Here is a 12,942-nt window from a genome sequence, read left to right on the forward strand (position 1 = left end):
TTTTCACTGCTCGCTACGTCGACGTGTACTTATGTGTGGTTCTGATAACCCAATTTACAACGGGCTCATTGTTGTAATGGAAATCTTTTAAAAAATGACGCAAAGTATTGTCCATTACAAGGCGGTTATAACGATAAATTGTTTTGGTTTATTTGTGAACAATGATGCATCTTTAATTTCTATAATCTCATTTGATTCTTTGAAATTAATTGCAACGCCATGGTCTATGAAATTCATGGGTAAACAAATTAAATAAATCATAAAGTTGCTTATACATGATCATTCACGATAAGTTTGAAAGCGAATATTTCATTCACCGTCATATGCGCATGCGCAAACGTTAAATACACGTCAGAGATCTTCTGTCACAGCGGAAACAAACCCACTCTAACGACAAGAAAATCTGAAAATCTAAACCAAACCAAACCAGTCACAGACCTTGAGTCGATTTTACATTCATCATGTTTTATGTATTTTATTGGACAAGTGTAACTATATCATGAGATATGTATACTATTTGGAAAAGATTGATATTTGGATGTACTTTTTTATTATTTATAAGGTGAGTTTTAAAAGTTTTAAAAAAAAATAAAAACAAATCGTTTGCGACCTAAATCTGTCTGTTTAACTCCAGCAGACCAAACAAAAACAATGAATGATGAAACTTCTGAAACTGGACTTGCTTGGGATCTTTTATCTATGGAGAATGTCCGAAACTAGTGGCTCGACTCTAGTTTTTACTTTTCACCACATGATAAATCTTAACTGCCATCTAACTGTGGGACTGTGGGCATAGACTGGTCCATATTATTATTATTAATTATTAATTTAAAAAATTAGGTAATTATTTTGTCTTTTCATTTTCATTTTGGCTGCCTCTATTCTCACCCCCGGGATGAGAATAGAAAAGCGATCGAGCTCTCACCCCCGGGATGAGAATAGAGGTAGTTGCCCCGTCTCGCTATTCTCACCCCTGTAACCAACAGTCAGGTAGGGAGGGTAGCCTAGCCGCCGTCCCTTCTCGCGATTCTCACCCCTGTTAACCAACAGGTAGGGAGGGTAGCCTAGCCTAGCCGCCGTCCCTTCTCGCTATTCTCATCCCTGTGTAGGGTCAGCTTAGCACCCCCCCCCCCCCCCTTCCTCACTACTCTCACCTGATCATCAAATCTCTCCTGGTACTGGACGTAAGGAGGGTGAACATTATGTCGTGCATTTAAAATGTAGACTGGCTGGCTTGAGATATGGGAATCATTGTTGGAAATCTGCCTACGGGATTCTCTCTCTCTCTCTCCCTCTCTCTCTCTCTCTCTCTCTCTCTCTCTCTCTCTCTCTCTCTCTCTCTCTCTCTCTCTCTCTCTCTCTCTCTCTCTCTCTCTCTTTTTTTTTTTTTTTTAAAGCGAAATGGATTCGCCCAATTTCTAAGAATTGGACTTCTCCTTTTATGGGCATATTAATATTATTATTTTGTGTTGACTAAGCTGTCTCAATTTCTCCCTACGTTAGGTATTGTAACTTGTTTACATTTTCTCGCTCTCTCCCTCCCCCTACCCCAAACTCTATTTCTCTACATCTTTTATATTGTTTGTATTTCCTTTCTCTCGTCCACTCAATAGTTCATATCTCTCTCGCCCTCTCCCCATCCACCCTCTCTTTATCCCTGTCTTTATCTATTTTAATTTGCTGGTATTTTCTTCTTCTCTTTCTCCTCCACTTTCTATTTCGTCTCTCCCCCCCCCCCCTTCTCTTTCTTTCTCTCCCCTATCTCAATTTATATCTCTCTTTCTTACCACTCTGTTGTTAATTTTTCCAATATCAACAACCATATCTTTCAAATATTGATGCTATGCGTGTAGTTTAAAAAAAAACTCATAACATCTACCAGTCAGATATAATATATCACATGGGTGCAAGAATGCCGGCTACAGCCGGCCTGCCGGCCGATTGGATTACCGAAAAAAACGTCGCCGGCTTTTTGCGATTTGGATTTGATTGATTTTTTTTTTTTTTTAAATTGTGCAACTTGTGACAAGAAACTTAACAAATTACTGCATTACAACCTTTGGATTAAATATACAACAATTGTGGACTACTATTATGAAGACTAGATGAATCTTGCAGGCTTTTTCAGATTATATGTCTGGTCATAAGTCGACTTGCAGGCTTTTTGAGGTCCAGTTGCTTGCACCCATGTTATCAAGTTATCAAGGCACGAAACCTTGTGTAATGTTAAATGTTGATTAACACAATTCGGTGAGACCTTATTATAAAAATGACAGCTAAAAACAATAACAAAGAGCTGGGTGACGTCAATTTTGTTCCTTCTATACAAGAAATTTATCAAGATAACGCATATGTGACCATAGAAATAGACTTAGAATTGAAAAATCTACAAGATTGCCAAGTTTCATATGAGATAAAGTTTCTCTTCTTCTTCTTCTTCTTCTTCTTCTTCTTTCTTCTTCTTCTTCTTCTTCTTCTTCTTCTTCTTCTTCTTCTTCTTCTTCTTCTTCTTCTTCTTCTTCTTCTTCTTCTTCTTCTTCTTCTTATTATTATTATTATTATTATTATCATCGTCGTCATCATCATTATTATTATTATTATTATTATTATTAGTAGTAGTAGTAGTACCCTGGCTGTTGGTTAGGTAATAGTAATACGGGATGAGAATAGCGAGAAGGGGTGGCGGCTAGGCTACCTATCCTCCCTACCTGTTGGCTAACAGGGGTGAGAATAGCGAGAAGTGGCGAGGACCTCTATTCTCATCCGGAGGGTGAGAGCTGGATCGATTTTTATTCTCACCCCGGGGGTGATAATAGTCACTTCGTTTCATTTTTCATAATCATGTCACAGTCCAAGAGGCGGGGAAATTATCCTGCTCAAGATTTTGTAAAATCTAGACCAGAATTTTTACATGGAACAGTGGGAAGTAGCACTGACCAAATTTAACAGTTGAAATTTTTTAAAAATATGGATTACTTCCTTTGTTCTGAGATTATGTCATTTGGTGGAATAGCTGGAGGAAAACCAACCGAAAATCCCCGAAATTGTTCTGCTGCTTTCTAGTGGCCATAAAGAGTAATTTTTTATTGTTAATTTGGCTGCTTTTGCATGATACAGATAAAATTTGGGATATCTAAAGCTACGGTAAAACTTTCAAAGATCGCTGCATGGATGTAACTCGATTGCAAATCTAAATTGATAAAATTATTGAAAACAAGCCGTTTTTCTGGTCTAATATTTATACATTTCTTTTTTTTTCCATTGGTTAAATATATCATTTTAGCTCGAGATGAGCAACACAGTATAGCTACGTAGTTGAAGTGGTGCCTTAAGTGGAATTTCAGCAAAATTTTGAATGAAAGAGGGTATCCCCCCCCCCCCCCCCCCCCCAACTTAAAATAGAACCATTTTAATATTTCTTTTTTTTTTTTACCTGACGAATGCTGATAAAGCTTTTTGACGTTTTGAAAAGATAAAACTTCTTCAATGAATGTCTGATGAGGTTGTGGAGTACCCCTCTCCACACACGCACACAATGAAGATAGGGAAAGAGAGAGAGAGGGTATTAAAATAAGGATTGTTCTTGGGATGACTTCCGTAGTTTCACAGCACGTTTATTATATTAATTAATCTTTTAGCCATTATGGACTTTCAGTTAAAATTGCTATGTCCAATAAATATTATTATTATTATTATTTAAGATAAGTTTCATTTTTATATGTGGTGTGATTTTTTTCTAATTTCAAAAACAATTTGCTGAGTCAGTTGTCATTTATGACTACGGCCGACACCATTATTACTCACTTTGTTCCCCATCAGTTTTGATTTTTCAAGTGATGGCAAACATTATGTTTCATCAGGATATGTAGTATCTTTAGTTATCTAAAATTTGCTGGTCTAATGGCATAAATAAGGTGTGTTCTTTATTGGTTTTCATCCCATTTGTATTTTTTACTTTTTGTTTTGCCTGATGATCTTCAACATCATCAGCAATAAATAACAATGTGAAAATTGTGTAAGCTTCAATTTAATTACGAAAACAGATAGAACAGATGTTTCGGGTTTCCCATTTATCAACAAACAGGATGAATGAAACACTACAGATGAATGAGATGATGTGGTAGTGGCATTGTTAAGATGAATAAACAAAACATTGATGGGCAGGAAATAGTGCTCCTTTGTAAGGAAGCAAATTTGACAATAGATATTTCTAAAAGGTGAGCAATTAATTTGATTCAGTGAAAAGAGGGGAGGAGGAGAGGAACTGTGTAATGCAGTTTAGAAAGTGAATTATAAAATTGTGAGGACTATTGTTAGGAGATAAATACAATGGAATTGGAAATAAATACAAAAAATATGTTTTTGTAATTAAATTGAAACTTACATTCAATTTCACATTGTATGCATTTCTTCGAGCTTCGAGCAGCAACATTTACAACATCATCAGCAGCATATCTTGTAGGTTGTCAATTAATGTTTACTTCATGCGATGATGCAAACTGTTACTAGAGTATCATCTGTGACTAGTGGAAATTGACCTTCAAGTCATATGTCAGTTCTTTATAAAAAATCAATGACTGGTAACTGTGATGTAAGTTATGTGTTAGATATTGTATTGTTGCGAAGTGAAAGCAAATAAAGCTACTGAGTGAATTTTGGTTTATATTCCACAACACAATCTTTGATTCTAATTAGCCCATTAAAATGTTGTGCATAGTGTATTGCTAAAGGTTTGATTATTACAAAGAACATCCAAATCGATGTCAACTGGACAATTTATGGTTGTACCATCCCTGTCCCTTATCCCCATTTGAGAGGTGAATTATCAATTTTTTTTAATTTAAAATTTTTTTCTTTTACAGATCTGATCTCTTTGCGACTTCCGACAACTTGCAAGATGGGTTGAATACAGTAATAACAAATAGTGATCAGGAGTCGACTGGTCAAAATGCCCAACAACCCTTCTCACATGATGCAACCAAAGATGTTGAGCATACATCATCATTAAGCCATTCTATTGAGGTAACTATGTTAATAGGAATCTCAACAGCTGGAATCAAAAGCAAGGGGTTTTAATTTCAAAATAGGGTACAATATTTTTTGTTCTGATCCTTTTGATCACCAAGTAGTGATTGGATAGCTGAGTCTCTTCAATCTGGCTGTTTCTCTCAATCTTGTCCCAGTTCTAATCTGGCGTGGCATTTTTTGCATTGCTTTTAGTCGCATTAAATAGTAGTGATAGTGATAATGATGATCATGATGTGTGGTTGTTAAAGTTTGAGAGGTGATAATGATGGTGTGGTGGTAGTGATAATATTAATGTGGTGGTGGCTGTAGTTTGAGTTGCAGTGATGACGATGTGATGGTGGTGGTGGTGGTTTTAATAAAGGGTGGCAATGATAATGATGTGGTAGTGGTGGTTTCAGTTATGATGGTAGCTATGGTGTTGTGTGGTTGTAGTGCTGGTATTGAAAATGATGTGGTGTTTTGTGGTTGCAGGGCGGGTGATGATAATTTTCATGGTGTGATGATTGTTGCCATAGGGTTGCAGTAAAGTCATGGTAGTGATGATGATGTGGTAGTGTTTGGTTATAGTATGGTTGGCAGTGAAGATTTTGGTGTGGTGGTGGTAGTGATATTGTTTTTTTGGTTTGTTTTTTTTTATAGCCATAAATGATTACTAAAAGAATGTTATTCCTTTATTCTTGTAAATGTTAGAATAATTTGTTCAGAGAGATTTGTTATGGTTATTGGTCAATGGCCTATAATAAACTCTTGAATTCTTTTTATTATTATTTTTTTATGGCACCCCTTGTCTTCCCAGCAGTCATTTATTTTTTTCTTTTATATTTCCTAGACTCAACTTTCACCACCACCTGTTGGAAATGGTGAAGATAATGATCTAGATGTTGTTGGGGCTGAGGATGACCCTGTTCATAACATCAACAGTCAAGACGGACATGCTGATATCAAAATGGTAGATGATAAATCCACTTCTGTCTTGGACGAAAGTGTCGACCATGCTCGTAACTTGGAAGGAACTTCTAATGATGGATTGGTTGAAGGAATTGCTGACATTGAGAGTGACAAAAATTTGGACAGCAAAGACTTCTTTGAGGTAGATAATTTGCTATTTAGAGCAATTTTCTTCTTCTTCTTTTTCTTCTTCTTCTTCTTCTTTTTCTTCTTCTTCTTCTTCTTCTTCTTCTTCTTCTTCTTCTTCTTCTTCTTCTTCTTCTTCTTCTTCTTCTTCTTCTTCTTCTTCTTCTTCTTCTTCTTCTTCTTCTTCATCTTCTTCTTCTTCTTCTTCTTCTTCTTCTTCTTCTTCTTCTTCTTCTTCTTCTTCTTCTTCTTCTTCTTCTTCTTCTTCTCCCATAGTGGGCAGGGAGGTACTTACTGTGTCTTCTATCCCTCTATATCTGTTTTCCAACTTGCTTTCTGTCTTTGTCTTGGAATGAGATTACTTGGTTTTGTCCTGCCCTGGCCGGATACCCTAGCTGATAGGGAAACGGTCAAATGTATTATAGTTAGTTTTGGGAGATGATACTTTTTTCATTGTAAATCATCTCTCTGTGTGTTATGTATTATTATGTTTGTTGTTTTCAATTTAAATTGAAGCATTAAGTGTGTATTCCTCTTAGTGGGGACTTGTGCACGTGTCTGGATGAGACTTTTAGGTGATCTCAAGCTAAGTACATTGATGGTATGCTCTTGGAATCTACACCAATTCCCTATTTGTACCATTCCCCGTTGTCTTTCCTTTTCTTGGATGCTTTAATTGTAATTCTATAACTTTTTACTATCCCATAATCTCCCTTTTCACTGGCGCTGATGTGACCGAAATGTGTTGCAAGCGCTGTAAAACCCTTAAAAACAAAAACAATAATCTCCTCCTCCTCCTCCTCCTCCTCCTCCTCCTCCTCCTCCTCCTTCTTCTTCTTCTTCTTCTTCTTCTTCTTCTTCTTCTTCTTCTTCTTCTTCTTCTTCTTCTTCTTCTTCTTCTTCTTGAGTTCTCCACTTCCTCCTCCTCCTCTGTCTTCTGTCTTTCAATCGGCATATCGGCAACAAATTAATTCTTGGAATGTGGCTTATTAGTTTGTCATCAAAGTAAGAATGTGTAGGATCATAACTTTGAAACTTTTATATCAATTTATCACTCACATGAGTGTTATAAATCTAACATTAGATCAAACGGCCAACTTGTCTGCATTGACCCCAGATCTAATTTTGCTGTGTTATCATTATAACTGTTTTATCCTTTATTCTTTGGGGGGGGGGGGGGGGGGGGGTGGTTGGAAATTGTATCAAATCAGATAATTTTTTCCAGCTGGCATGTTTAGTACTAAAATACTTAGTTTAATCTGACATTCCATTGTCGGGTTTAGATATTCTTAATATTTACTATTATTTTAATTTTAATTAATTGAATTAAAAGGCTGAATCCAATGCAGTTTTCTTTTGTCCTAAAAGCATATTCTCTCCTTTCCCCCAACACTTACATGCTTCCCAATTTTAAAATTATTTTAAAAAATATTTTTTTTGGTTATGTCTGACCTACCTGTCATGTTTCCAAAAGTTTGTCTCCAATTCCTTTGGGGTCTCTCTCTCTCCCTCTCTCTCTCTCTCTCTCTCTCTCTCTCTCTCTCTCTCTCTCTCTCTCTCTCTCTCTCCCCCTCTCTCTCTCTCTCTTTCTTTCTCTCTCTCTCTCTCTCTCTCTCTATGTTGGTTGCCTTCCTCCATTCCTTTGTATTTGTTGATAATTGATGATGCCGTGTGATGCCTCCAAATTTGTATCCCTTTTACTGTTTATGGTTATAGAGATGTTTTTCTCCTATATAAATTATCCAACGGGGTCGTTTTGAGATGTACTGTTGGTTTTTGATTTTATAGATGTTTTTCTCCTATACAAATTATCGGATGGGGTGGTTGAGATGTACTGTTCAGTTTACATATAGTACAAGTTAGCTCCAGATGCAAAATATCTCCATCTTACCAATGACCAAAAAAGAAAAAAAAATCCTTATCAAAGACGTGTGTCTCTACCCATTAGTATAAAGAAACGAAAGGAGGGCAAGAGGTAGGGGGAAGGCATGAGCTGGAGACTCAATTAGCGACATTTTTAGTCTTGACAAGGATTAGTGGGACTATCTTGAAGCGTTATTCACGGTACGTCAAATTCATATCTTGAATAAAAAACATCATTTCAAGGCATGAGTGATCTTAACGACTTTTCAGCTACTCAGAATACTTTAATTTATGAAAAAAAAACCCATCAAAAAACAAAGCAAAACAAAACAGAACATAAACAAAAAAGATATTAAACCACACACACACACACACACACACACACACACACTAAAACTTATATGATATCATCTAAGGCCGAAAATGAGCTGATATTGGGTTGACCTGACGTAAATCTGGCATTGTATCAAGATGAAAGGTCTCTCTGGTAATTAGTAATTATATTTGCACGTGAATGATCAAGTCTACATTGAAAAGAGAGGGGCTGAATATAGAACCTGTGGATAAAAACAACAACAGTAAGACATGCAATGTAAATGTGTTATATTTTTAAAAACCCAGAAAACAAAACAATGTAATAAATAACAAACAACAAAACAGAACTATAGATAGAACGAATATGACGTCACTCAGGTCTTTGTTATTGTTTTTTTGCCATCCCTGTTTATGAGTAATTCTCACTAAACTATTAACCAGCTTATAAAAGTTCATGGTTGCACATAGTTTTGTGTGTTGGTCCGTTATACTTCCGGATGGCAACGTTGTGAGTTTCTTAGCGAAGCGCACACTATATATATTAAACAAGAACATATATATTTAAAAAATAACCAAGCAAAACAATATTATGAGAAAGACTAAGGGAAACAGTTAACATAATTTTTTTAAAAAACCATACAAAAAACAAACAAACATGCAAGAAAGCAAAGTATTTATCCCCATCCCTTCCCCCATTCAACCACCCCCTGTCCAATAACAAAAAGAAAACAAAACAGACAGACAAACCAACAAAAAACAAACAAAAAAAACAAAAAAAACAAAAACAACAACAACAAAAGATCAAAAGAATATTAAAAAAAAAAGAAAGAAAAATAGAGATAACCAAACTTGACGCCACTGTTTATGCATTAAGTTATATATTATTATGGTGTCGACCTCCGTATCTTACGATTACCAATCAATCGATGTTTTATGGGGGATTTGTCGGGGGCGTGCAGTCTGCTGACAGTGTGGTTTATATGTAATGATGAAATATTGGGAGTGGCCGTGTCGAACGGATGGCGTTTAGTTTGACAAGAAAAAAAATATGAATAGATAAACTAGACTTTTTATTTTACAAGGTTCTCTTTCTTTTAAACAAAAGGATGATATGCAAAACAAAAAAATAAAATAAAAAAACAAGGGGGGGGGGGGGGGGTCTCACTTGGTAGAACACTCCCTTGGCATGCAATATGAGTAGGATCGATCTTGGGTGAAGTCGATATTTTATCTGCCACCCCAACCCCCCTCCCTGTCCACCATACAGTGATTAGGCAACTGGGCCTGTAAGATCTGGCAGAAAGTATTCTGTGTTAGGCCAGTGAGTCAACAAACAACAACAGTCAACAAACCAAACTCATGTAACACACAGTCCTGACGATGGCTAATTAGGCCTGAAACATTAATGTAGACTGTCTCAAACATTGTGGTAAATATTAAAATAATAATTCGCTCCATTGCTACATGTCGAGCACTTTTCGTACCATATTTGTATCAAACACGATTCAATATATATATATATATATATATATATATATATATATATATATATATATATATATATATATATATATATATATATATATATATATCATATGACAGTGTCCTCTAAACGTGCTCAAATCGCTTTTTTAATGCTGCAGGAAGCGGGATAGATTTCGGCTTAATGGACCCTAGTGTCTCTGAAGGACTACTTTTTGTATTTGTTGTTGTCGGGGAACGGCTTGCCAATCCACTTGGTTGACACATTACATAGTTATTTTAATTAAATCTTAACATACATATTACCTATATCATTTCATTTATTGATACAAGGGATTGGTTTCATTAGTGTTCAAAGAGATCGTATAGCGATTAAAAACGGTGGTATTTCGATGGTCTTCGAGTTAGCAAGTTAACGATTACGTTCCCCGAATCGAAACGACCGACCACCGATGAGGAAGAAAACCAAGATCTGTTCAGACGTCGCCACAAGACAGACGCCCGGTGGGCGAGTACGAAAACCAGGTTCTGTCTTCAGACATCGATAACCGAGCGTCCTGTGGCGAGATTTGAGGCTGATCTTCCTCGTCGATGGTCGATCGTGTAGGTTCGAGGAATGTAGTCGTTTACTTGTTACTGTTTCAAACTCTGCTTACGTTGAGTGGTTTGGTCAGTCGTCGTTTTCAATGTCTAAACTCTCACCTCTTTGGTTGACTTTCCATGATTTAGTGGACGCGTACGAGTGACGTCACAGTATTAAGATTCCGTTAATTAAATTAATAATCAGCCGTCGAGTGCGGCTGTATTTTTTGAATTGTACATATCGGTCAATGTTAAGAGTGATTCACTGGCACACGCTCTGCGTTGTGGCTTTTTGATGTGCATTTAATTTTGATTGTTGCACCCATTGTTTTAGATAGGAGACTTTGATTAAATACGGCTCGTGGGTGTGGAGATGGGATTTCACTGCAAATGATATTAGATGGGTTCGGAGATGATGCCATTTGTTTACATTTATTTATTTATTTTAAATTTAAGTATTTATCTTTGCCAGGGGGTGAATGCAATGTGACAACCAACCCATGTATATTAGGATTACATCCATGCAGTTGGACTTGTGGTAACAACAATCTGTTTAAGTCCACAAATTACACTACCCTTTTTTCTTCTATATTACGACCGCAGCCAGTCAATATAGGAGTACACCTGGCGTGTCCAAGACATCGATCTATCCCCCCCCCCCCCCCACACACACACCAACAAAAAAAAAACCCAACCCCCCCCCCCCCCCCCCAAAAAAAAAAAAAAAACACAAAACTGCATACAAATGACCAGAAGAGAGAAATAATGATCAACTTATCATGAATAAGATATAAGTAATGTAAGTTTAACAAATTTCAGCTCTCCAATCACTGCCAAGTGGACTGGATGACCAAGTAAATAATAATCCGCCTTGACGCAAGGTCTCACCAGGTACATTGATTGAGCTACCAAGCCTCTCCGCCCCCCCCCCCCCCCCCCCAACCTAATTACAAGATGTGATTATCATATATTATTATTATTTATTGTAATATATCTGATAATGCTGGATGTTTGTATGTGTGTGTGTGTGTGTGTGTGTGTGTGTGTTGGGGGGAAGGGGGTTGAGTATATTATATAGTACAATGTGTTTTGACTGAGAAACTGATAATGTAAAAGCTGTCAGGTCATAGATATACAGCTAAAATTCGACACACAAGGTTTCAAAACGATTGGTGCTGCACTGATAACAATGACCAAAAAGCACATTAGGTACCTATCTCTATGACATCATGATCAGGTCTTTATCTCGTCAATTGCATTATAAAAGCCGGGAATTGGCCCTGGCTCCCGCTATTGTCGTAGTTGTGTTCGAACTAGTATGCATCACTGGTTTGAACCTTCGAAGACCCATCACCATCAACATCTTCACCTTCCCTTGTCCAAGGGCGTCCATGGTGACATCGTTGGAATGAATTGGGTTTTATTTATTTTCTTGTGTAATCTGGTACTCTGTTGGAACATACTCTCCGTCGTCTACAAGGTAGGTTTTTTTTTTTTTCAAACTGTATTATTAACCATGAGCTTGAAACTCCTTCAGAGAGCAACACAAGTTTGTTTTGTGGGAAAAGCATTGCTTTATTCGTTTCCTTTTGTAATCTGGTACTCTGTTGGAACATACTCTCTCTGGTCTACTTGGTAGGTATTTATAAAACTGTGTTCATTTCAATTAGCTTGAAACTCCGCCAAGATACAAAACAAAAACAAAACAAACCCAACAAACAAACAAGAATTTTATTTTTTTTTAAAAACGATGACCGATATTGATTTTGATGGCCGAGAAAACCACATTTACAATTTGAAAAAAAAGAGCTTTATCTTAATGCTCGAAGTCTGATATCTTTAAAAAAAACCCCTTGATACAGTAGATATTATAGTTTTAAACCAGTTTGTTTCACCGGGAAGACCAAAATATGGTCCCAAATTTTCTTTTCCTAGAAATAGTAGGTACATGTTGCCTATTGGACATCTTCGTTCTCTTTTCAATTGCTGGCATACTCTGAGAGGAAAAAATAACAAAACATAAAACAAACGACAGCACGTTTTTAAAGTTTTGGCCAGAAAACTCGTCCTTCAAATATCGATTGATTAAAATGACCATCATCATTTCAAAAACTCTCAAGCTCGAACTCACAGGTTAGAGAGTTTTTGTCAAGATGAGGGTTATTTTAATCGGTCGATATTAATTGCAGGACGAGTTTCCTTCAGAATTTTTAATAGGTGTTTTTGGGTTGTTTTTTTTTTTTTTTTTTGTTTGTTTTGTTTTTGTTCTTTGATTTCAGACACGCAGATTGGATATTATTCAGGGTCGAGTCTTTCGCTTTCACTTTGCAGTATTGGCTGAATGAAATCAAGTAGCGTCACAGATGTGTTATATGGAACCAGTCTGTAACCAGTTAACTTTTTGAAAATATCAAATTTAGAAATTAAGGATCAGGCATCAGTGTAAGATATATATCTGAACAAGCGTGTATGAAAGGTGCCAGACAAAGGAATGAAGAAAAATAGAAGAAAAAATAAAAAACATCTCCAAAAAAGTCAGTCTACCTCGACTGGGGACCAAACCTCAGACCTTCTGATTACCGTTGATATCTGTATGTA

General features: G+C 36.5%; 1 protein-coding gene across 2 annotated transcripts in view; it reads left to right on the forward strand.

Annotated features, from left to right (window-relative positions):
- The first annotated feature begins 321 nt into the window (after window positions 1–321).
- LOC144979937 (uncharacterized) overlaps window positions 322–12,942 on the forward strand; it is a 56,348-nt gene continuing 43,727 nt past the window's right edge. Inside the window, exons 1-3 of one of the 2 annotated variants that reach the window (XM_078927260.1) lie at window positions 322–562; window positions 4,863–5,022; window positions 5,858–6,118. In XM_078927260.1, coding sequence (XP_078783386.1) covers window positions 507–562; window positions 4,863–5,022; window positions 5,858–6,118 — 477 coding nt within the window. In that variant the 5' untranslated portion in view covers window positions 322–506. Of the gene's footprint in view, window positions 563–4,862; window positions 5,023–5,857; window positions 6,119–11,639; window positions 11,825–12,942 lie in introns of those variants that run through there. The other variant, XM_078927261.1, reaches the window with a different exon arrangement.

This window comes from Berghia stephanieae, chromosome 9 (genome assembly GCF_034508935.2).
Source record: "Berghia stephanieae isolate SIO BIC M18660-M18661 chromosome 9, UCSD_Bste_1.3, whole genome shotgun sequence".
NCBI lineage: Eukaryota > Metazoa > Mollusca > Gastropoda > Nudibranchia > Aeolidiidae > Berghia > Berghia stephanieae.